Consider the following 21,865-nt stretch of genomic DNA (forward strand, 5'->3'; position numbering starts at 1 on the left):
GGGCAGCACACACACACACACAAGCACAAACGGGCGCACGCGTGCGAGTGAGCGAGCGAGCAGGGCTCACCGCCTTGGTGAACTTCTCCGAGAGTTGGCACGTCGAGCCAAAACGCTTGTGCTGCAGCGTCATGTTCTCCTTGGTCTGGGAGTCGAAGGTCGGATTCTCCACCAGGCAGTTCACAAAAAGCCAGATGTGGTTCTTAACCTGCACACAGAGGCACACAGGCACACGGAGATGCACACGCAGGAACAAAGCCACACACAGCCATTCACACATACTTGGCCGACAACAAAAGTGGATTTAGTTTGGCAAAAAAATCTAAAATTTCTAAATCGAATGTCAATCTTTCACGCCATTCACACACACATACACATAGGCATAGACACATGCAGCCGCAAAGACAGAGGCACACGGGCATAGGTGCACACGAACAGTCAAAAAGGCATACATGCACGCAGGTGCACAGAGACACGCAAATGCACCAAGGCGCACACACACAGGCATATATACACACAGGAAAATGCACGCGAACAGGCACACGTACAAACAATCACACACACAGTTATACACAGTCAAACACAGAAACATGCGCTGGCTCATGCACACACATGGGAGGTAGCCACTGCCGCTCCACATTCAGTAGCGTGCCATTTTCTTTGCCATCATCCAGAACAAACTAAACTAACCTATCTTGATTTGAAGCTTTCGTGACTGCAGGAATCCACTCTTTGGTTCTTTCGGTAAAGTCACGTAGGTAAAAATAAAAGAAAATAAATCACGACGTTTCGATCGCAACACAAGCAATCGTCATCAGGTGGGACAACGACAGCAAATAAAAACAGCTGAAGTAAATACGATCGAAACGTCGTGATTTATTTTCTTTTATTTCTACCTACGTGACTTTACTGAAAGAACCAAAGAGTATAAACTAAACTATTAAACTATTTTTTATGTTACCAGGTAAGGCCGACTGAGCTATGAAGCCCTTTTTCAGAAGCGACCTGGCTATCACGAATGACAGCTCAACAAATTGGCTTATCACATGGAAATTTACAGCAGTCAAATGCTAACTAAATGTGGAGGGAAAAACCGGAGAACCCGGAGAAAAATACATGCAACCAGGGGGAGAGAGAGAGAGAGACACGCAAACTCAAAATGTACAGCAGGCGTCAGGGTGGGGAACAGACCCACAACCTCCTCCATACCAGGAGAGGTAGTTAACATCTCGCCACCGCGGCAAACAAAAAACAAGAAGAGTAGGTGAACCCTCGTGTGCAGGTGGGAGGTGGGAGCGGGGTGGAAGTGGGGTGGAAGCAGGGTGGGAGCCGGGTGGGAGCGGGGTGGGAGCGGGGTGGAAGCGGGGTGGGAGCGTAGTGGGAGCGGAGTGGAAGCGGCGTGGGAGCAGGGTGGGAGCAGGGTGGGAGCGGGGTGGGAGTGGGGTGGGAGTGCGGTGGGAGCGGCGTGGGAGCAGGGTGGGAGCGGAGTGGGAACGGCGTGGGAGCAGGGTGGGAGCAGGGTGGGAGCGGGGTGGGAGTGGGGTGGGAGTGCAGTGGGAGCGGCGTGGGAGCAGGGTGGAAGCGGGGTGGGAGCGGCGTGCTCACCTGGAAGGGCTTCACAAGCACCCCAGCCTTGTTCTTTTTCTTGACGACCTCGATGAGTTTGGCGACAACCTGGTCGGCCACGTAGTCGACGTGGCGGCCGCCCTGATGTGGGGAGGGGGGGGGGGGGAACGGCAGCAGCAGGGGTGGGGGGGAGGAGGAGGAGACAACATAGTACGGGCGATAAGTTTAAATCAATCTGCTTTGTTACACGGATGGTCCAATTTAGCCATTATGTAAATTATGTCAGACGGAGCCCCAAGTTACCCTGATATTTACCACGGGAGATCCGCAGTGCTGCGTGAGCACAGCCACAACCGCAGCAACAACAACAACAAAAACATCGACATTGCAGAGGGTACTGAAGGGACATCGCATAACCAATAAACGAGGAATGAACGGTCGGACACGAAACACATGGATCGAAAAAAAACCGTGCAAATATAATACGAGAGCAAGAGGCGTCAGTCAAAAGTTAGGTACAGGTGCAAGTAGGCCACGGCACAATTGGGCAAGTTTGCAGGTGCTAATTCTATTGGTGGTGGTGCTAATGCTGGCGGTGATGATGGTAGAGTGAATGATGCAGGAGGTAATGACACTAGTAGTGTTGGTGGTGTTTGTGAAAGAGTTTGTTTAACACGGAGGCTTTCACATGATGTATCGATAGAGTTGTCACGGTGGTGATACGTAGCACTGGCGGTGACAGTAGTGTTCATGAAGGAGGTACCAATGATGGCGACGATGGTAATACGGATGGTACCGTTCACAAAGGAGGCCATCAAGCTGGCCAGTGGTAATACTGCTTGCTGGTAGAGGCCACGTTCTCGAAGGGAGCGGTCACAGTGGTCGAGGTGACACTGGTGGTGATGATCGCGTTCAACGGACACGTTTGTGGTAATACTAACGATGGTCACTCGCATCTGCAGTGACGGTGATGGTAACGAACAGCGATGGTGCCAATGGTGGCGGTGGTTGCGGAGTCACCGCGCGTAGCTTCGCTGTACCTTGGTGGTGGCGATGCTGTTGACGAAGCTGACTTGCTGGAAGCCCTTGTCGCTAGCGGTAAGACAAACCTCCCAGCGCTCGCCCACCACCTCGTGCACCACCTTGAGCATGTTGCCTGTCTCGTCCACCTTGTCCTTCAGGTACAGGTCCACGTAGCTGCGGAAGCCGGTCACCTGCACGCTCGCACCAAAGGTGCTCATTTATTGCCGAGTCGACATGGGGAGAAGGCCCAGGACCGATAATCCGCCACTCGTGTCGGTGCCGCGAGCGAGACTCGAACTCGGCTCGCCGGGTTCGTGGCTCGGTGCGCTAACCACCGCACCGCCGCCACGCCCCTTCCACCACCACCCTCAACAGCGAACAACAACGTGAATTTACACCCAACTGAACGTGCTCACAGCTGATACAGAGTGCAAACACACACCCAGCTGTGATTTGCCGAGTTAAGTCACACTCAGACGTGCCTACATCCACAGCGCTGGCCGTTTTACACGTAAAAAAAAATGCATGGTGTGCAACGTTTACATTTCACACACACAGCGATGTTTTATTTAAAATATATATTTGAAATGACTCATAACTTAATACGATGCTGCATTTCACTTACACTGCGTAAAAATTAAAGAGGGTGAGTTTTACTCCAAAGACCTAAAATGCTTCTCTCCAGCACAAGTGAGATACCCAACACTGCTCACAACACAAATATCCCCCTTATAGCCTGTAACAGACTGTTGGGGCAAGTGCTGTTAGCGAGTGGCGTCTACGAAGGCCGGCACGGCACTCGACGGGGTTGGTGACCAGCACTACGCCGGCCCTGACGCCTTTGTCTCCCTCGTGACTAGGTTTACTACACACCGTGCCGGGTACTTGTGGATGAGGCGACGTAGGGGAGGCCCAGGACCAGCACACACAGAGCGAGTGTTCACACACAACGAGTGACCCTTGCCCAAGTGCTCAGAGCCCAGCAGTGCTCACACGAAGATAGAGAGAAGTGCTCACAACCCATCGCAGGGATGCGCGCACACCCTCACCTGCCAGCGACACAAGCTGTTGTACGCTGCAAGAGAAAGACATACGTTGGCGCTCAAATCGATGGACGGCACTTGTGCGGTGTAACGAGAAAACGGCATCACTAACACGGAGGTAGAAATCACCTTTCGGCCAATTTGCCAGGAGGGGAAATGCTAAATTGGCAGAAACAAGGTGGCCGGATTGGCTAGGGGTCAATTTGGTCTGAAAATGAAATGTATCCACCCCTTGGGTTCATGTGAAACTTGGCCGACAACAAAAGTGGATTTAGTTTGGCAAAAAAATAGAAAATTTCAAAATCGAATGTCAATCTTTTCCGCTGCTTTACAGTATAAACACTTATAATGAAGGGCTAATGATGAGCAGAAATGGAATTTAAACTAACTCTTGTTCAACAATAATAACGAATTCACATAACTGTTTTACTTGAGGACCGATTCGTCTGCGTTTCCCCCAAATGCCAGTCCTCTGATGGAGTTTCGAGACATGGGCAGGCAGACAGACCGGTCTCTGGTGATGCCTGTAGATAATACTAGTCAGACAAGCCTCTGATGGGGTCTATAGACAATGACAGACAGAGCAGACTTTACAATTACTTGGAGAACAAGGGATCAACGATGTGGATCCAGGTCCGTCAATCATCGGTGTGGTTTAGGAGCGTCCCCCAAACCCTCCCACCCCAAGCCCCCGAAGCCGCCCCCCCCCCCAGCTCCCCGTTGTCGTGTAAACTCACGGGCAGCTTCTTGCCATTGAGGAACACCTTGACGCCCTTGCACGAGCCGGCGATGTCGTAGGCGCGGCGCGTCATCAGCGCCATGATGTCCTTGTCCAGGCTGCTCATGCCGAACTTGTCAAGGTCGGGCTGGAAGGTCACGCACGTGAAGTCGCTGCCGTCGAAATAGCGGATCTTGGAGTCGCTCGACTTGCCCATGTTCTCGGTCCACGTCTGAGTGAAGAAATCGCGCCAACCCACGGAGGAGTCATTAGGCAACGAGAGAAAGACCCTTCTCCGACGGGGTCTCGAGACAACGACAGCCTGGCAGGTCTCTCGTCATCAACATCAATACGTTAGACCAGGGGTGGCTAACCTGGAACAGATCAAGAGCCAAGGGTGTGTATTTATTGACAGTTTTGGGCACAGCACGGGAGACGATCATTATTCTGTGCTGTGACAGCGCGTTCTACGTTATGCCCCTTCGATAGAGCTGCGTGCGGTGGATTAAAGAGACGCACGTGGTGGATTAAAGAGCCGCACTTTAGACTCTACCAGTGACAGCAAAAACTAAAATGCACAAATATTTACGCCTCACTTGAATATTAACACGCAAGTACAAAATGGACCCACGCCAGGCCATGCCAAAAGAGAAACAGCTGCAGGCAATTCACTTCTCATGCGAAGTGCGTGCGCTAGCCGACGCGTGAACACAGACCCCCAACCAACACCAAGACTGGCACTGAGAGGCAGCAGAGGCACTGCGGGTGTGTGGCACGAGAGTGAGGAGCGGCAGCGGCGGTGGTAGTGGCAGCGGTGGCGGCAGCGGCGGTGGTAGCGGCAGTGGTGGTGGCGGCAGCGGTGGTGGCGGCAGCGGCGGCGGTGGTGGTAGCGGCAGCGGTGGTGGTGGGGAGGCTCCCGGCACCTGCTTGAACTGCTTCTTGGACTCCTTGCAGGCCGTCTCCACCGTGAACTTCTTGCTGAAGATGTTGCAGAGCTTCGCGCCATAGCCGTTCCTCCCACCTGACGGGAAGAGGGCGACGATGGTCACAATTGAAGAACGCACGGGGCGACGACGGCAAAAAAAAAAGAGAGAGATGACGACGACGGCGGCTTAACTGAAGACGGCAATTTGCTATCCGTCTGAAAATGGCTCAGAATTTGGTTTTGTTGGAAATAACGGCGTTTTACGAGTGGAAACTTGATTTACTAGGGCACCTCACCCCCCGCGACAGCCCGGTGTCACGGGGGGCGACACGCTGCAGGCACCTCCCCGCTCCCCACCTACCTGTGACCTTCTTCTCTTCGTCGTTGTAGTTGCTGGAGGTGAGGAGCTCGCCGAAGATCAGCGCTGGGACGAACATCTTCTCCACCTTGTGCTCCACCACGGGGATGCCCTTCCCGTTGTTCCACACGCTCACCGTGTTGGTCTCCCTGCCGGGTGCGTGCGCGTGCGTGCACGTGTACAAGGGAGCGGCACAGCTGTTAGCGCACTGCGCTACGAACCCGGCCACCCGAGTTCGATTGACGCTCAAGGCCAACATAGGTGACGGATATCTGAATCGGTACTTGGGTCTCACCTAGGTAGACTCAGCCTCGAAATACAGATAGTCCCCGAGTTACGATGGTCCGACTTACGATATTTCGATCTTACGATGGCGATACGACAAAATTGTAAAATATTTTAAATTTCACGCGGCAGGCAAACGCAACAGCGTACAAGGTACGATACTGTATGTTGGGACGCTGCCGGGATGTACTGTACGCATCTCCCGCCTTGTGTGATGCCTCACTCTCACCAGCGGTCGACGGAGTTAAGTTGTTTCAGTGTTAGCGTGTGTATAGGATTGTTTCCTGAAAAAACTTTCTGTTAAATTGCAGTTCATATAGGTAGGCTAAGATTTTACCTTGTTTTTTTACTTTACATTTTACTGTGCAATACAGTATTGTAATTAATAAATACATACAGTATTTTTGTTTATACAGTATGGTACTGTAAATTGCTCTGTTTTGCTAAATTATCACCATTCTTTAAGACTCCTGGGTGGGCTAGGCCATCTTCGACTTACGATATTTTCGACTTACGATGGGGTCGTCGTAACGCATCTCCATCGCAAGTAGAGAACTACCTGTAGTAACTGGTGCGGTGTGTAAATATCAACACTGGGGAGGCAAAGGCGTCTGGGTGTGGTATTGACCACTCACTCCCTTGTGTGTCTTCATTCGGTGCTTGCTAATAGCACTTGCCCCAACAGCCTGTTAAGGCTTCATGAGGGAACGTTGTTTTGTCTTTGTGTACAGGGCACAGTGGGGGGGGACAGGTGGTGCTTCATCTGTCAGTCAGTTAACCCACAACCCCTGGGTCTGTCCCGTGACCTCCTGCCAGCAGCCAGAGCCTTCCGCACTTCACGTGGCGCACATCAAAAGTGCACCTCGTCTGGCAGAAGCGTCACGGTGATGTCACCACCACTTTGGTAGCGAATCGCGGCCGTTGCCGTTGTTGTTGTTGTTGGTGAATTGAGCCGGTCAGCAGACGTGCAACGCACACACTTAAACGCACAACCAGAGGGCCGCGGCACCGATGTCATGGTAACACATTTATATTTGGGATCATCGGGCATTTTAATGTGGGCCTGACTGATATTTGTTTTTTGGAGTGTTACAAAAACCGGGAGCACATCTCTCATGTATAGGAAGTGCAAAACATGAAAATCGAAGGGTATCTTACGATTCGATTGTGATCTTGATGCACGTCATGTTCTTGTCCCTCTGCTTGTTGTCGGCAGCGTTCACTGAAATTGACACGGATCGGAGTAAACCGCGCGCGCTCCTCTGCACGTGCGACGTTCTTCATCACGGGACCGAGAGACAACGCTTTTTGTTTTAAACAGTTCTCTCAAACGACCACTTTCGCCGACATTCTTAAGCAATCCTCCCCAAACCCCCGGTTGACTGCTGCTTGAACGGAGGAGGCCGCTCTTGCTCATTTGCTGCACCCACACAGTTTATCGCCTGACAACGAGCGAGTGAGCGACTGAGGGATGGCTCGAGTGTGGCCGATAATGTGGATAGAGGCGAGTGAGACGAGAATGGGTGCGAGTTATACGTTTGTTGTGTCCAATTAATTTACACAAAAACACGATCAAACGAGTAATAAAAATTATTGCACGAACATGAATAGATGTTAAATCAGAGCTAAATATTAAATTCCCAGCAGAGAAAATCGCCTAGGGCAGATTACCATGAAAAAGTGCAGCAAGTGAGAGAGCGTGGGTATGAGAGCGACTGGCAAGTGAGCGAGCAAGCGATGAATGAGTGAGCGAGCAAGCGATGAATGAGTGAGCGATACGCGTACACAAGTGAGCGAGTTGTCGAGTATGCGAGTGAGCGAGCGATTTATCGAACGAGTGACAAATAAGCGAGTAAGAGACATGATGACGCCTATCACACACACAAAGACAAAGATCCCCCCTATAGCCTTAACAGACTGTTGGGGCAAGTGCTGTTAGAGAGCACCTATGAAGGCCGGCACGGCACATGAGGGGGTGGGTGGCGATGTTTACACACCTCTCCAGGTACTCAATTGAGGCTGAGTGGACCTAGGGGAGGCCCAGGACTGGTCAGATAATCATCACTGGTGTTGGCCATGAGCGGGAATCGAACTTGGATCGCCAGGTTCATGGCACGACACGCTAACCGCTACACCACCACTCCCCACCACACACGAATACCAATTCCCGCCATTCGCCACTAAGTGACGGTGACGTCAACATGGCGCCTGTGCCAAGCAAGGTGCACGCGCACACACACACACCGAGAATCTCATCGAAGATCTTGTAGAGGCCCGGGACGAAGGTGATCTCTCGGTTATTGAGTCCCATGTCCTCGTCGAAAATCCACATGTTCTGTGTGAGGAGACAGCCACAAGGCCAACCGCTTACCGACAACCTCGCCATGCACACACGCACAACTCCCGTCACGGCTAAGCCTTGCGCGACATTACACGCTTCACGACACAAGTGACAATTTGAACGCAGTGATGTAATCGCAATGTCAGTTCGCCATAACTGTGCGGTTGTATTTCACATTATCCCGTCCCGCTTTTGTGCTTCGTTCAACTCCAGCACAAATAAAGGTGGATTAAAAGTTCTTAAACTGCAGTCTGCCGTAAGAATTTGATCATTGCAAATGTAGAATCCACACCGTTAGAAACCGCTATAAAGAGCGTGCTCCAAGTGTCTGCATGGCAGTACAATAAACGTCGCGGTGCCGAGATGTTAACAAACTCGCCTTGTATACGGGAGGTCGTGGGTTTGATCCTGACCCTGACGCCTGCATATTGCGTGTTTTCCCACGTGGTCGTGTGCATTTTCCTCCGGGTCCTCCGGTTTTTCCCTTCACATTTAAAGTATTTGGCTGCGATACAATTCCACGTGACGACAAGCCCACTTCGTTGAGCCATCATTTGTGATAGCCAGGTCACTTCTCAAAAATAACTCTATAGTGGCTCAGTGGGCCTTACCTGGTAAAATACAAATAAACTTGTTTGGTTTTAGTTTTGCATCAACGCAGGGCATGAAGCCGCCGATGCTTGGTCGCCGGCGCACACCTGAGTGGTGGGCTCTATGGAGCCAATGTAGGTGTCGGGCCGCAGCAAGATGTGCTCCAGCTGCGTCTTCTTCTGGTAGATCCGCTCCACCGACAGCCGCTTGGAGGGGTCGCCGCCCGCCGCGCCGGCCGGGGCCGTCTTGCCGCCCTCTGCATGTTGCGTGTCGAACACGGTCTGCGGAGGTGGGGGGGGAGGCAAGACGCCGCGCTTTCTGTTAAAGAAGAGGGGAATGTGGCTGGAGGCCCCCACCCTCATCCCCTCAGAGCCACGAGGGGGGGCAGAGGTGGCTCCGAGTCGCGCTCCGAGTCGCACTCCCTGCACGGAGCAACCACGCAACAACAACTCACTGTGTGAGCAAACAACTCACTGTGTGAGCAACAACAACAACTCACTGTGTGATCAAACAACTCACTGTGTGAGCAAACAACTCACTGTGTGATCAACAACAACATCAGCAGCAGCAACACCGCCGTGCGTCTTCACCGGTTCTGCTGCATAGTTAGTCAGTTCTTCATTTAATTAGAGTCCAGTTGTTCTTAACCTGCACCGCAGCCTTGCAACCCCGTCAAATGATAAAAATGCATAATGTGGTCACGTGGATTTTTTCTCCGAGTCCTCCGGTTTTTCCCTCCACATTTAGAAACATGCGTTGAGATTATTTTGCTGAGCTAAATGTCCAAATGATCGGCCACTTTGTTAAGCTATCATTTGTGGTGGCCAGGTCGCTTCCGAATATTTTTTTTAATACCTCAGTGGGCTTTGCCTGGAAGGATGGGGATGGTTTAGCTGTCTTTGTATGTGTTTTGGGCGATTTGTTTACCTTTCTTGTACTTTGCACTGCTATCGTGTTTTGTACTGTTTGTTGTTGTCACGTTCTATCGCTACACCCACGGCTGCTTTTCTGTGAACTGCGCTCACCGATTCCCCCACCCACGAGACTTATAATCATTATTAATAGTAAGGATAATAATGTTGAGGACTCGGGTCTATCAGACTGACTTTTTCGTCTCGTCCATATTTTGTTCAGCCACCATCACACTGCAGGTCACAACAACACAGTCACCTACTCACTCACTCACCCACTCACCCACTCAACCACTCAACCACCCACTTTATTTACTCTCTAACCACACTGTAGGTCACCTCACACTTCTCTTTCCGATTCTTCCCTCGCACAGCTCCACCTCTAATTGGAATTCCCCCCCATCATCTCGTTTCCCAAGCTCCAACAATAACCTTGCTTAATTAAAGAAACGCATCGACTCTCATCCGTTACAACCTTCAATGGCGCCGCTTGTTTGCTGGCCGCCCGCTTCGCACGTTTGGGCCTCTGGGGCCTGGGCTTGCGATCAGCAAACCGTAACGAAAAACGCAAACAACTGGAGACACTGCATCCCAAGAGAGTCAATTCAGTCACGGGGCAAGGGGGAGAAAGGTCTCCAGCCTGGTTTTCAGTCACAGCCTCCTTCACTGGTGAAGGGGCAAAAGGCGGCATTGCGGGCGGGCATCATGCACGCGCAGCGGCCACGCCGCAACGGTCGGAGTTAAATGAAGCAGCCAATGCCGCTGCTGCGCTGGACCATTCGAGGTCACCTTTCCCCGGCTACTCTTAGAAACTTTCCATCGACGGTGCCTTCATGTGCCCCTTTGAGCCTTAGTTTGTCTCCAGCAAATTCGAATAATTTTAGATACAGTTTAGTTTGATGGTGCTCAAGCCAGGTGTTTCTACTCAAACTTTGGAATCTATAATACGCATTACACTGGGACTTTTGAGTCCAGATATTTTTCTCCGAACTCTAAGAATGCAACATTTTCCCCTGGCTTTTGGACAATTGTGTGCTATACTTTCCATTAATAACTGCAATACGAAATGCTGTCGTATCTCATCGTGGCGACTGCTCAGCTTTTGTTGTCAATTTATTTTTTAGATACATGTGGAGGCCCGGTGGATCTGTGGTAGAGTGAGCGGCTCGCAATCGGAAGGTTGTGAGGTCAAATCCTGGTTAGGGGAGGGAGGTGGGGGTCGTGACTCAAACCACCATCCCTCCCTCCGAGGCCGATACGAGTACCACTTTGAGGAGAAAATAACAAGTTGTTGTCCTATGGATCAATCACCCAGCCAAAGAAATGTAGAATCTCCACCACTGGCCCGTGGCAGTAAACAGGAAATGTGTGCAAACCTCAATGCCCATTTGAGCAGGAAATCATGTTGACATTGATAACGGCAATTCAGGTTTTTACAAAAATATAGGAAAACGAGACATCACCAAAATGAGAACGATACCCACAATGTCCCAAACTTGCCCAACACACACAGGTGTATATGTTGGCTTAGTCTTGATATCAGTCTTTACCGTTCATTCTCTTCACATCAGATGGTGTTCAGGCGTAGGTGTCAAAAGCAGAACTAAAATTAAGAGTGAAAAGCCTGGTGGGCAAAGCGCCAACAAGGGGAAGCTGTGACTAGGCCGAGTAATAGGGCTACAGAGTAGTCAAATTACACTCTTTGTTTCTTTCGGTAAAGTCACGTAGTTATAAAATAAAATAAAAATACATCACGACGTTTCGGGAGCAACACAAGCGTCCGTCATCAGGTGGGAAAGCATGGTCTGCTGCTGAGGCAGACTGTTTTATAAGGTTTGAAATGGGTGTAGCCCAAGGGTCATAAAGAAGTGGCTGGGGCTAGTGATGTTAATGTGAGAAATTAGCATGTAACTGTAGAAAAAGAGGGTGAGCATGAGAGATCTAAGAGAGAGGCATAGAGTAAGAGACACAGAGAGTCGGAAATAACAGCTGACATAGGCAGGTAGGATGGAAACATCACAGTCAGTTAAGACTTTACCTGGTTAATAACGTCCTTCCAATGATTGCTCAGTTTGTATCCATCCTCTCGGTTGAAGTTGTGTCTGTGTTTATATATCTGGATGGCTTCATGAACAAATCTCTGAAGGTAGCCGGTGGGTTTGCATAGTACCTTCGTCTTGGAGAAATCAATTTCATGTGTGCCCACAGCGTTAAAACAATGATCAGCTACGGCAGAGGTGTTGGTCCTACCGTGTTTCAAATCCGCCGGGCTGACCGTGTTCGTGAACACAAGGCAGATCTGAAACACGGTAGGACCAAAACACCTCTGCCGTGGCTGATCATTGTTGTAACGCTGTGGGCACACATTTAATTGATTTCTCCAAGACGAAGGTACTATGCAAACCCACTGGCTATCAACAAAGATTTGTTCATAAAGCCATCCAGATATTTCAACAGACACAATTTCAACCGAGATGGGTACAAACTGAGCAATCATTGGAAGGACGTTATTAACCAGGTAATGTCATAACTGGCTGTGATGCTTCCATCCTACCTGCCTATGTTATCAGTTATTTCCGACTCTCTGAGTTACATTATCTTGTAGTACAGGTAATAGGTTTTTACCCTTTTATCTGGCACCAAAACGGACATCTTTATACAAGGGATCATTTTTGCAATAACCACAACACAAGCAGTCAAAATGCAAGCAAAAAGAGACAACTCTGATAATGATATGCACTGTCCTTGAAATTGATTGGTCCACACCCGAGACGGCTTTTCTTAGAGCCTAGTCTCCACTGGTGTTGGACCAGATGACACCCAAAGGCGTAATCTAGTCTTTACATTAACTTGTTAAATGTCTTTACATTAACAGGCTAAATGTCTCCCTTTTCCTCGATGCGGCGGTGGCGCTCGTTGTTTAATAGGCTGAATGTCTCTCATTAACACAGCCGCTGCTGCGGGAACCGTCTCACATTGACATGCTAATCTCTAATCTCGAGCAAAACAATGGCTTCTTCAGCACCGAAGCCGAGGGGTTACATTAACAGATTGACATGCTAATCTCTAGTAATACAATGGCCGAGGTATACCGAGATCTGCGATCTTACATTTACTTGCAAATTCCATCTCTAGCCCCGCCCACTTACCCTCGGGTTGTACCCATCTCAAACCTTTATAACCGTTGGCTGCAGTAGCTCTCTCGCTTTATTTATTCCTGCCTCAGCAGTCCGCCGGCTGTATTTTTTCACCTGAAGACGATTGCTTGTGTTGCGATCGAAACGTAGTGATTTTTTTTTTTCTACGCGACTTTACCGAAAGACCCAAAGAGTATAGTGTAGTTAGGGTTAGGGCTAGCGTCGAGTTGGCTAGTGTAGTTAGGGTTAGGGCTAGGGTCTTGTTGGCTCGTGTAAGGGTTATAGATAGTGTCTGGTTGGCTAGTGTAGTAAGGGTTAGAGCTAAAGGTCTGGTTGGATAATGTAGTTAGGGTTAGAGAAAGTGCTCGTGTCTGCTTGGCTGTGCACTGACAGCGAAATGCTAACGAGGCTGCGACAGGAATTAAGCCGTCTCTCTCATGATAAGAACCTTAAGTTTTAAGTCTGCCAACCACTGGCACACTGACAGTGATTATTAAGACGACACCAGTCGGTGGTCATGGCCACATACGAATATAAAACAGCTCAAGTCACCGGTAAATCACGTGACCTTTGTGTGGCCACCCACACTCTGAATCCCTCCACCTCTCCCCGCCCCCTGTGAAAACAGACCCTGCTCCATGTACGTACGTACGTATGTTGAACTTATTTCGCACCGTACATAGCCAACCATGATTTATTCAAAGGTAAGCTCACTTCTTGTACACGAAGCCATACAAATATACAAACACAGACATCATTTCAACCGTGATGATGGGTACAAACTTAGTAATCATTGGAAAGATGTTATCAACCACGCAAAAAAGACTTAATTACACTTTTTTGGACCATCTTATCTGACAGGCACTATTTTACTTTACTTTACCGAGTGTTAACATCCCCAGTTATTTTTTAACAGTACTCTCTTCATTGTTCAGCCAGCATTGGTATAAACATGGGCATTTTCGTTCTTTTGTCTATCATGTGTATCAGGCCTCCCCTCCCCCTCTCTGTCCATTGTGTTGGCGTGTGCAGCAGCAACCGCGTCCAAGCCGTCGTCCATTCTTTTGGCCCCGCCCCCCCCCTCCCGATGCGTTGTACTTAGCACTCCGTGCTGTCTTTGAGCCCCGCCCCCCTCCCTCCCGATACGTTCCATTCATTGGCTACCACATTCTGATGAGCTCCCCCCCCCCTCTCCTCCCCCCTTCAACTTGCTTATAAGGGATTACATCTTGAATCATTGCCTCACTTGATGCAGCTAATTCGGCTGTGACGGTCCCACCTGATGACGGAGACTTGTGTTGCCTCCGAAACGTCGTGATTTTTGTTTTATTTTATTTTCATTAATTTTGATGTTTTACCTACGTGACTTTACCGAAAAAACCTAAGAATATGAATCCTTGCAGTCACGAAAGCTTCAAATCTAGAATTAATGCCCTCTACGGGGAGGAATTCCACCTATCTGTTAGAGTTTTTAACAGACGAGACAAGAAGTCACAGCTTCTCGAGAAGCTGGCCTTCCTCAAGAGATGCCGAGATAACAAGGTAATACCCATCGCTTTCACACTCACATCCGCTGCTGTGTCCTCACCGAACTCTAAACAGATCTTATTTAAAGCTAGCCTATCACTAATCTCGGAGAGAATAAGGTTACTCCGATCTGAACTCGATAATTTAGACAAGACTCTCTTACAAACACATTTAATGTTAACACAAAAAATGTCACCTTCTGATTGGAACCACGTTGATAACATGACTTCTGCTTCTGCTGACTCAATGTCAGCCAAATGCAAAGCTAACCTGATTTCTAAATTCAACCTCCTATCTAAGAAGAAACCAGAGCCACACATCGCAAAGCTGGATGTTAACAAGACCGTGATTAATCAGAGTAACATCCCAATTTCTGACACTCTAAAAACGGTACTGGCCAAAGGACTAAATTTCGCCGTCACCCCTAAATATATACCAGTAGAGGATATGATTTCTCAGATTGATGTAGCCCTCAGAGGCATAGGACACATCCATGCGGATGTAGCAAGAGCTGAAATAGCTACTATTCTTAAGAATGCTAAGAAACCCACTCGTAACATCAGCAAAAACGAACGCTCTGAACTCGCGGACCTAAAAAAGAGAGATGATATAGTCATCCTCTCGGCAGACAAGGGCAATGCCACGGTCATCATGGATAAAGATTCATACAACAACAAAATCCTGGGCCTTCTTAATGATGGGAGTTACTCCAAAATTAAAAACGATCCCACTAAAAGCCTAACGACGAAAACCAACAGTATCATCACGAGTTCGACTTCCCTAATCGAACCAAGCAAACGTCCCTCTCTAAAACCATCGGCGGCAAGACCTCCCAGACTCTATGGTCTTCCCAAAATCCATAAGGAAGGCACCCCGCTACGACCCATTGTGTCGACAATAAACTCTCCTACGTACAAACTAGCCCGTTTTCTATCAGATACTCTGCTCCCTTTCACAGGCAAGACCTCTTCGGCAGTACTCAACTCAACCCAATTAGTCTCTATGGTTAAGGACATGGTACTATCTCCTGATGACATCCTCGTCAGCTTTGATGTAGTATCTTTGTTTACCAAAGTCCCAGTACCGGACACCCTAACAATAATTGAGGACTTAGTCCAACATGGATTGAATTCTGATGCACCTGCGCTGGTTAGGCATTGCCTCACCAACACCTATTTTACCTGGAATGGCACCTTCTACAAACAGAATGAGGGTACCCCTATGGGCTCCCCTTTGTCACCAGTTATAGCCAACATGTTCATGGAAAAGTTTGAATCAGACGCCATCCAGACATCCACCCTGCGTCCTTCCCTGTGGAAGAGGTATGTGGATGACACTTTCGTCATCTGGCCACATGGCCTCCCAGCATTGAACCACTTCTTGGACCACATCAATTCTAGACACCCATCCATCAGATTCACCATGGAAGTGGAGAAAGACGGTAAACTACCATTCTTGGATATTCTGTTTGAGAGGAGGCCTGACGGATCCTTGGGACATTCTGTCTACAGGAAAGCCACCCACACAGATTCCTACTTGAAACCGGATTCCCACCACCACCCATCTCAAAAGAATTCTCTCATCAAAACGCTATACCACAGAGCCCATGGCATTTCTGACAAACACCACCTGACCGGTGAATTAAGACATGTACATCGGGCCCTCAGGATGAACGGATACTCTGACCGTACTATCCGCCAAGCTGTCTCTCCCACCACACAGAAACAGCCACATGAAACTCCGACCAAAACCATCACGTTACCATACATAGCAGGCGTGACCAAAAAGATCTCCAAAATTCTAAACAAACATAAGATCCAAGTCCGATTCAGTACAGTGCATAAAATCCGTGATCTGATTCCATCTGTGAAGGATGTCGTTCCTGACTTACAGTATCCTGGAGTCTACAAATTGAGTTGCATTTGTGGTGATTGCTACATTGGAGAAACGAAACGTCATGTTTCTGATCGTGTCCGCAAGCACAAGTCAGATCTGAAACACGGCAGAACTGATTCTTCTGCCGTTGCCGATCATTGCTACAACTCGGTGGGCTCTCATGAAATTGTCTTTTCCGAGACCAAGGTTCTCTGCAAACCTCCCGGCTACCATCAAAGGTGTGTACACGAAGCCATACAAATATACAAACACAGACATAATTTCAACCGTGATGATGGGTACAAACTTAGTAATCATTGGAAAGATGCTATCAACCACGCAAAAAAGACTTAATTACACTTTTTTGGACCATCTTATCTGACAGGCACTATTTTACTTTACTTTACCGAGTGTTAACATCCCCAGTTATTTTTTAACAGTACTCTCTTCATTGTTCAGCCAGCATTGGTATAAACATGGGCATTTTCGTTCTTTTGTCTATCATGTGTATTAGGCCTCCCCTCCCCCTCTCTGTCCATTGTGTTGGCGTGTGCAGCAGCAACCGCGTCCAAGCCGTCGTCCATTCTTTTGGCCCCGCCCTCCCCCTCCCGATGCGTTGTACTTAGCACTCCGTGCTGTCTTTGAGCCCCGCCCCCCTCCCTCCCGATACGTTCCATTGGCTACCACATTCTGATGAGCTCCCCCCTCTCCTCCCCCCTTCAACTTGCTTATAAGGGATTACATCTTGAATCATTGCCTCACTTGATGCAGCTAACTCGGCTGTGACGGTCCCACCTGATGACGGAGACTTGTGTTGCCTCCGAAACGTCGTGATTTTTGTTTTATTTTATTTTCATTAATTTTGATGTTTTACCTACGTGACTTTACCGAAAAAACCTAAGAATATCACTTCTGCCTGCTTCTTCCTCCTCTCTGCCTCCATTCCGTCCGCTCTCATCCCCAACATCTTGACCCAATCATTCCTTCTCCCCCTCCTCCCCTTCCCGCCTTACCCGTGGTACACCACCAGTGAAGAGTTATATTAAGATACAAAACATTATCAGCCACTTTATTTATACCACAGAGGATAACAACATTGTGACAATGGCATACAATAGCGATAACAATAATAGATTTACGACATCACCTACGAGGATAACGATGTGCCTTTACGCACGCATCAACGAGTAGTGATGTACACTTGATGACGTCGACACTGTTGACTATGACAGGAATTACAATTTAACACGAAGGCTTTCGTGACCAATCTGGATGTCGCCTGATGATGCTAGTTGTAATAACTGGCGAAACCTTGTACTCGAATTGTAAATGTTGTGGGTTTTACTCTCCAACACATCGGTGTGATGTACTTGTAACGAATTGGCACTTTTTGTTTACGTGACAAACTTTACAAATTGGCTATGTCGTGTGGTGGCGGGTTTAACGACACATTTATATTTACGCGATATAACTCAAAAACCTCTATTAAGGAATTACGATGTCAATGATGTGTGAATTCTGTGATGATGGTGAGCTATGGTGTATTTGATGAGGGCAACATCATTGTTACAGGATTGTGGTTGATGATGATGTTTGGCGTGATGCTGATGGTTATAGGTGATGATGTTACACTCGACAGACACTGTCAGTGATCGAGTTGAATGAGGGTTGTTACAGTGTGATCAGTTACGTAATGTTTATGACATCAAATACAATGACTGCAGTGAAGAAGGCCATGGCCCGAAACGTCGCCGATTATATTTTCAATTCGAGGCCACGGTGTTACTGAAGGCGTTTTCATGGCAGTGAGATGAACTGAAAATTAACTAAATGATGTGTTAATTGAAGTACACATTACCATTTTTTTCCTCAGAAAATGATTTAAGTGTTTTAAAGAAAGGACATCGCCCGAAACGTCCCATATTATATATTTTTTTCTTTTTAGACCACGGTGTTATTGACGAATGTGTTGAGTTGTTATTTCGTACATTCCTGTATAATTTGGCATCTGTTATGTGGGTGCAATGTTAATAATGCCAATAATAACTACACTACTTTCTATAACATAGCTTGTTTAGTATGTTGATAAAGACACCAATGTTCAGACGAACTATTGACAGTTACAAGATTAATCAGGCAATCGTTTGCGTATATTTTGCCACTCATTTATAGACTATTAAGCACGCTGAATATCAGCTATCAATCTAATTAAATCGTCCATTAATTGAATAGGTTTTTGATAATGCCTCGATAGATTACACCCTAAATTATATTGATTTAGGCACTATCAATACCGTGTCATTCCCCAATGATGAGGTCAATCAGTAAAGCTAGAGACTGCACATTATCGACGCGGCACTTGAAGGATATTTATGACTCAATCATAGTCAACTGATGTCTGATGCCTGGTTTGCTATCCATTTGCTAACTGGAGCAGGCGCCCTTATTTCAAACCATTTAGATACTCACTCCTCATCAATGTTTGCTCGCAAAGATGACCGGAGAACAGGTGCGTCCTTTATTCATGTTGAATAAATCCACGCTGGATAGAGAAATTGAACTTTTAAAGGAAATATGCCACGTGCAGTGGGCTCATTCCAATCACAGTCACAATCAAGAAGCGGCCGTGAAATCAGCTACGTGTGACCATATTCCATCCCATCAGACGAGTATAATCAAGACACGTCCTGTGACATTAAAACTCGCATTTGTCAAAAAACCTCCGATGAGCACGGTTGGCTACGTACGGTGCGAAAGAAGTTGAACATGCATACACCGCACCTCCAATTACCACGGTTGGCTTACGTACGGTGCAAAAGAAGTTCAACATACATAACACCGCGGCCTTAAAATGATATGTACGTACAAGCAGGCGTTTCGGGCAATGACCCTTCTCCAGAACAACAATTCGTTTTGGAAAATGAAAAACCAACAACTGACCTTATTCAATTATATTTTGATTTTAACAAAAAGTCGAGTTTAATTATCCTACTTAATTATCCTGCTCATTGGAAGCCCAGTGCTGCAATTAATCAACGAGGCAATCAAGGGCAACGCTTTTCAACCGCAGCCCATAGTTTTTTAGCCGTATGCTTGGAAGACGAGAGGGCCCATTCATGATTCACAGTCCAGCGTTGGCCTATGAACTATGGTCAAATTAGCCGCACGAAGCCGCACGGCGTGGCATGCGGGGGGCCACTGCCTTCCAGCAGTAGACTCACAAAGTGGTGCCTTCGTTTCATTGTAGTAGGTTTTTACCCTTTCAACTGGTACAAAAACTGACACCTTTATACAAGGCATCATGTTTGCAATAACCACAACACAAGCAGTCAAAATGCAAACTAAAATAAACAACTCTGATGATGATAATGATATGCACTGTCCTTGAAGTTGATTGGTCCACACCCGAGACAGCTTTTCTTAGAGCCTAGTCTCCATTGGTGTTGGACCAGATGACGCCAGACATCTGCTGGCTATCGAATCAGGTTGACCACGGCTCATCGTTTGCCTAGTCAGTCGATCGCAGTATCACGAAACAAGGATGCGATTGGTCGCTCGCGCACACTTACACGTGAACAATTACACAACAACAACAAAAGGCCTTGACAGACGTGTGGGGCAAGCGGTGTTAGCGAGTTGGGGCCGCCTATGAAGGCCGGTACGGTACACATATGGGCTGGGTGGCCAGCACCACGCCCGGCCCCCTTTGTCTCCCCAAGTGTGGATGTTTACACACCTCACCAGGTACTCCTTTGAGGCTGAGTCGATCTAGTGGAGGCCCAGGACCGGTTTAGATAATCGCCACCGGTGTTAGCGGGAATCGAACTCGGGTGGCCGGGTTCGTACCGCCACACAAGAGGCATCAGCTCACAACAAGACACTTTGACGAGACATCAACAATACACTTAAACACATTGCAGTATACAACAACCAGCAGCCATGGCACACACATTCATACTCAAGGAGTGGACAGGAGCTACTCGGCATCTGCTTGCTATCGAGTAATCGACTATCTATAGAGATAACGTCGCTCAAAGCTTATCCATTAGTCGGGTTTTGCAGGCGATTGACCTACGATCTACGATCAAAAACGATTATTCGAGACTATCGATTACAGACTCGTCATGGATGTTTGTTTGAGGCCCACGTTCATGACACAGATTTGCGTGTGTCGTCAAGGCTTCGACCACCCGACGCTGTGTACAAGCATCTAACGCCGCTCACCGGAGATTTTAACAATTCTCGCATTATATGAGCACTGGCATTGTGTAAGAATTCACGTCAGGTGGTGGTTGGGGACGGTCTTGACAACACACACTTTTTTTAATATACAAGGTACACAGTTTGGGTAACGAGTCGCAAACATCGGACTTGATCAACATTTGAACCCCCTGCACGGTTAAACGAATATCGATTAACAACCCGATTTGTCACTTATCGATTCGTCGGCGACCGTGGCATTTGATGAAATCGATGACCCGACACTCACCACCCACTTGAGCCCCGCGTCGCCGTTGCTCTTGGACATCTCGCTCGTGGCCGGCCGTCCGTCCGTAACAATAATTACACAAAGAATACAAACGGCGTCGAACCTAAAGCCTCGACGAAACGGAGGGGAACAACAAAAATGTAAACCCCCACCACGAAAACAACGCTATTGTCTGACGCGCTACTGCCAAGGGCCCATAGCCCCGAAACGTCGCCGATTTGATTTATTCTCGACACAAGAGGCAGTGCGGACTTGTCGACAGCGGCGAGCGATAATTATGATTTTGTTGTTGTTTGTAATTTCTTCTCCCCCCGGTCGGCTTAAGTTGTAATCGCGATTCGTCCAATCGACGAAACCGCGGCGAGAACAAAGCGGAGAGAGGCTGAGTGAGGAGGCTGAGGGAGAGGGGAGAGAGGCAGAGGGGAGAGAGGCTGAGGGGAGGAGAGAGGCTGAGGGGAGAAGCTGAGGGAGGCAATGAGAGGCTGAGGGAGAGGGGAGAGCCGCCCCAGCGAGGCGGGAGGCCGCCGCCGGAGTCGCCGGGGGGGTCTGTGGCCAAAGGCGAGGGCCGCCGCCTCCTCCTCCCCCTCACGCGCTAATACTACAACAGCGAAAGTTGTTTAATTTTAAAAAGCTACAATCGTACACAAAATAATAATAAACGTGACGGGGAAGGGGGGGAGGTGTTTGATTTGGCAGTGGGGGGGGGGCGGTGGAGAGAATTTTTTTGTTTTAATCCGCGGGACCGAGTCGAGGCCGCGCGGGGCTGAGACGCGGCGCCGCTGGCGGGAGCCAATCGCAGAGCCGCTTGGATGCGCGCGACGCGCTCGGAGAGCCAATCGCAGAGCCGCTTGGATGCGCGCGCCGCGCTTGGGGAGCCAATCGCAGAGCCGCTTGCTGGTCGTCCGCGCGCGGAAGGTCACGTGGGGCTCGGCTGTGCGAGATGAGTTTACCCACGAGGCACTGCGGCACTGACCCCCCCCCCACCGTCATTGGCCCCCCACTCTCACTGGTTCCTCCTCCCCCCCCCAGGGCCCCCCACTCTCACTGGCTCCTCCCCCCCAGGGCCCCCCACTTTC

At 48.7% G+C, this 21,865-nt stretch overlaps 1 protein-coding gene across 1 annotated transcript in view; it reads right to left on the reverse strand.

Moving 5' to 3' along the window:
• LOC144951348 (DNA topoisomerase 2-alpha-like) overlaps window positions 1–21,575 on the reverse strand; it is a 49,894-nt gene extending 28,319 nt beyond the window's left edge. Inside the window, exons 1-10 of the mRNA XM_078881562.1 lie at window positions 20,790–21,575; window positions 8,958–9,131; window positions 8,163–8,253; window positions 7,077–7,140; window positions 5,637–5,782; window positions 5,274–5,371; window positions 4,370–4,582; window positions 2,607–2,780; window positions 1,606–1,707; window positions 71–208 (exon numbers count right to left, since the gene is read on the reverse strand). Coding sequence (XP_078737688.1) covers window positions 71–208; window positions 1,606–1,707; window positions 2,607–2,780; window positions 4,370–4,582; window positions 5,274–5,371; window positions 5,637–5,782; window positions 7,077–7,140; window positions 8,163–8,253; window positions 8,958–9,131; window positions 20,790–20,828 — 1,239 coding nt within the window. The 5' untranslated portion in view covers window positions 20,829–21,575. The remainder of the gene's footprint in view (window positions 1–70; window positions 209–1,605; window positions 1,708–2,606; window positions 2,781–4,369; window positions 4,583–5,273; window positions 5,372–5,636; window positions 5,783–7,076; window positions 7,141–8,162; window positions 8,254–8,957; window positions 9,132–20,789) is intronic.
• Window positions 21,576–21,865: the final 290 nt, after the last annotated feature.

This window comes from Lampetra fluviatilis, chromosome 62, assembly GCF_964198595.1.
Source record: "Lampetra fluviatilis chromosome 62, kcLamFluv1.1, whole genome shotgun sequence".
Lineage (NCBI taxonomy): Eukaryota > Metazoa > Chordata > Hyperoartia > Petromyzontiformes > Petromyzontidae > Lampetra > Lampetra fluviatilis.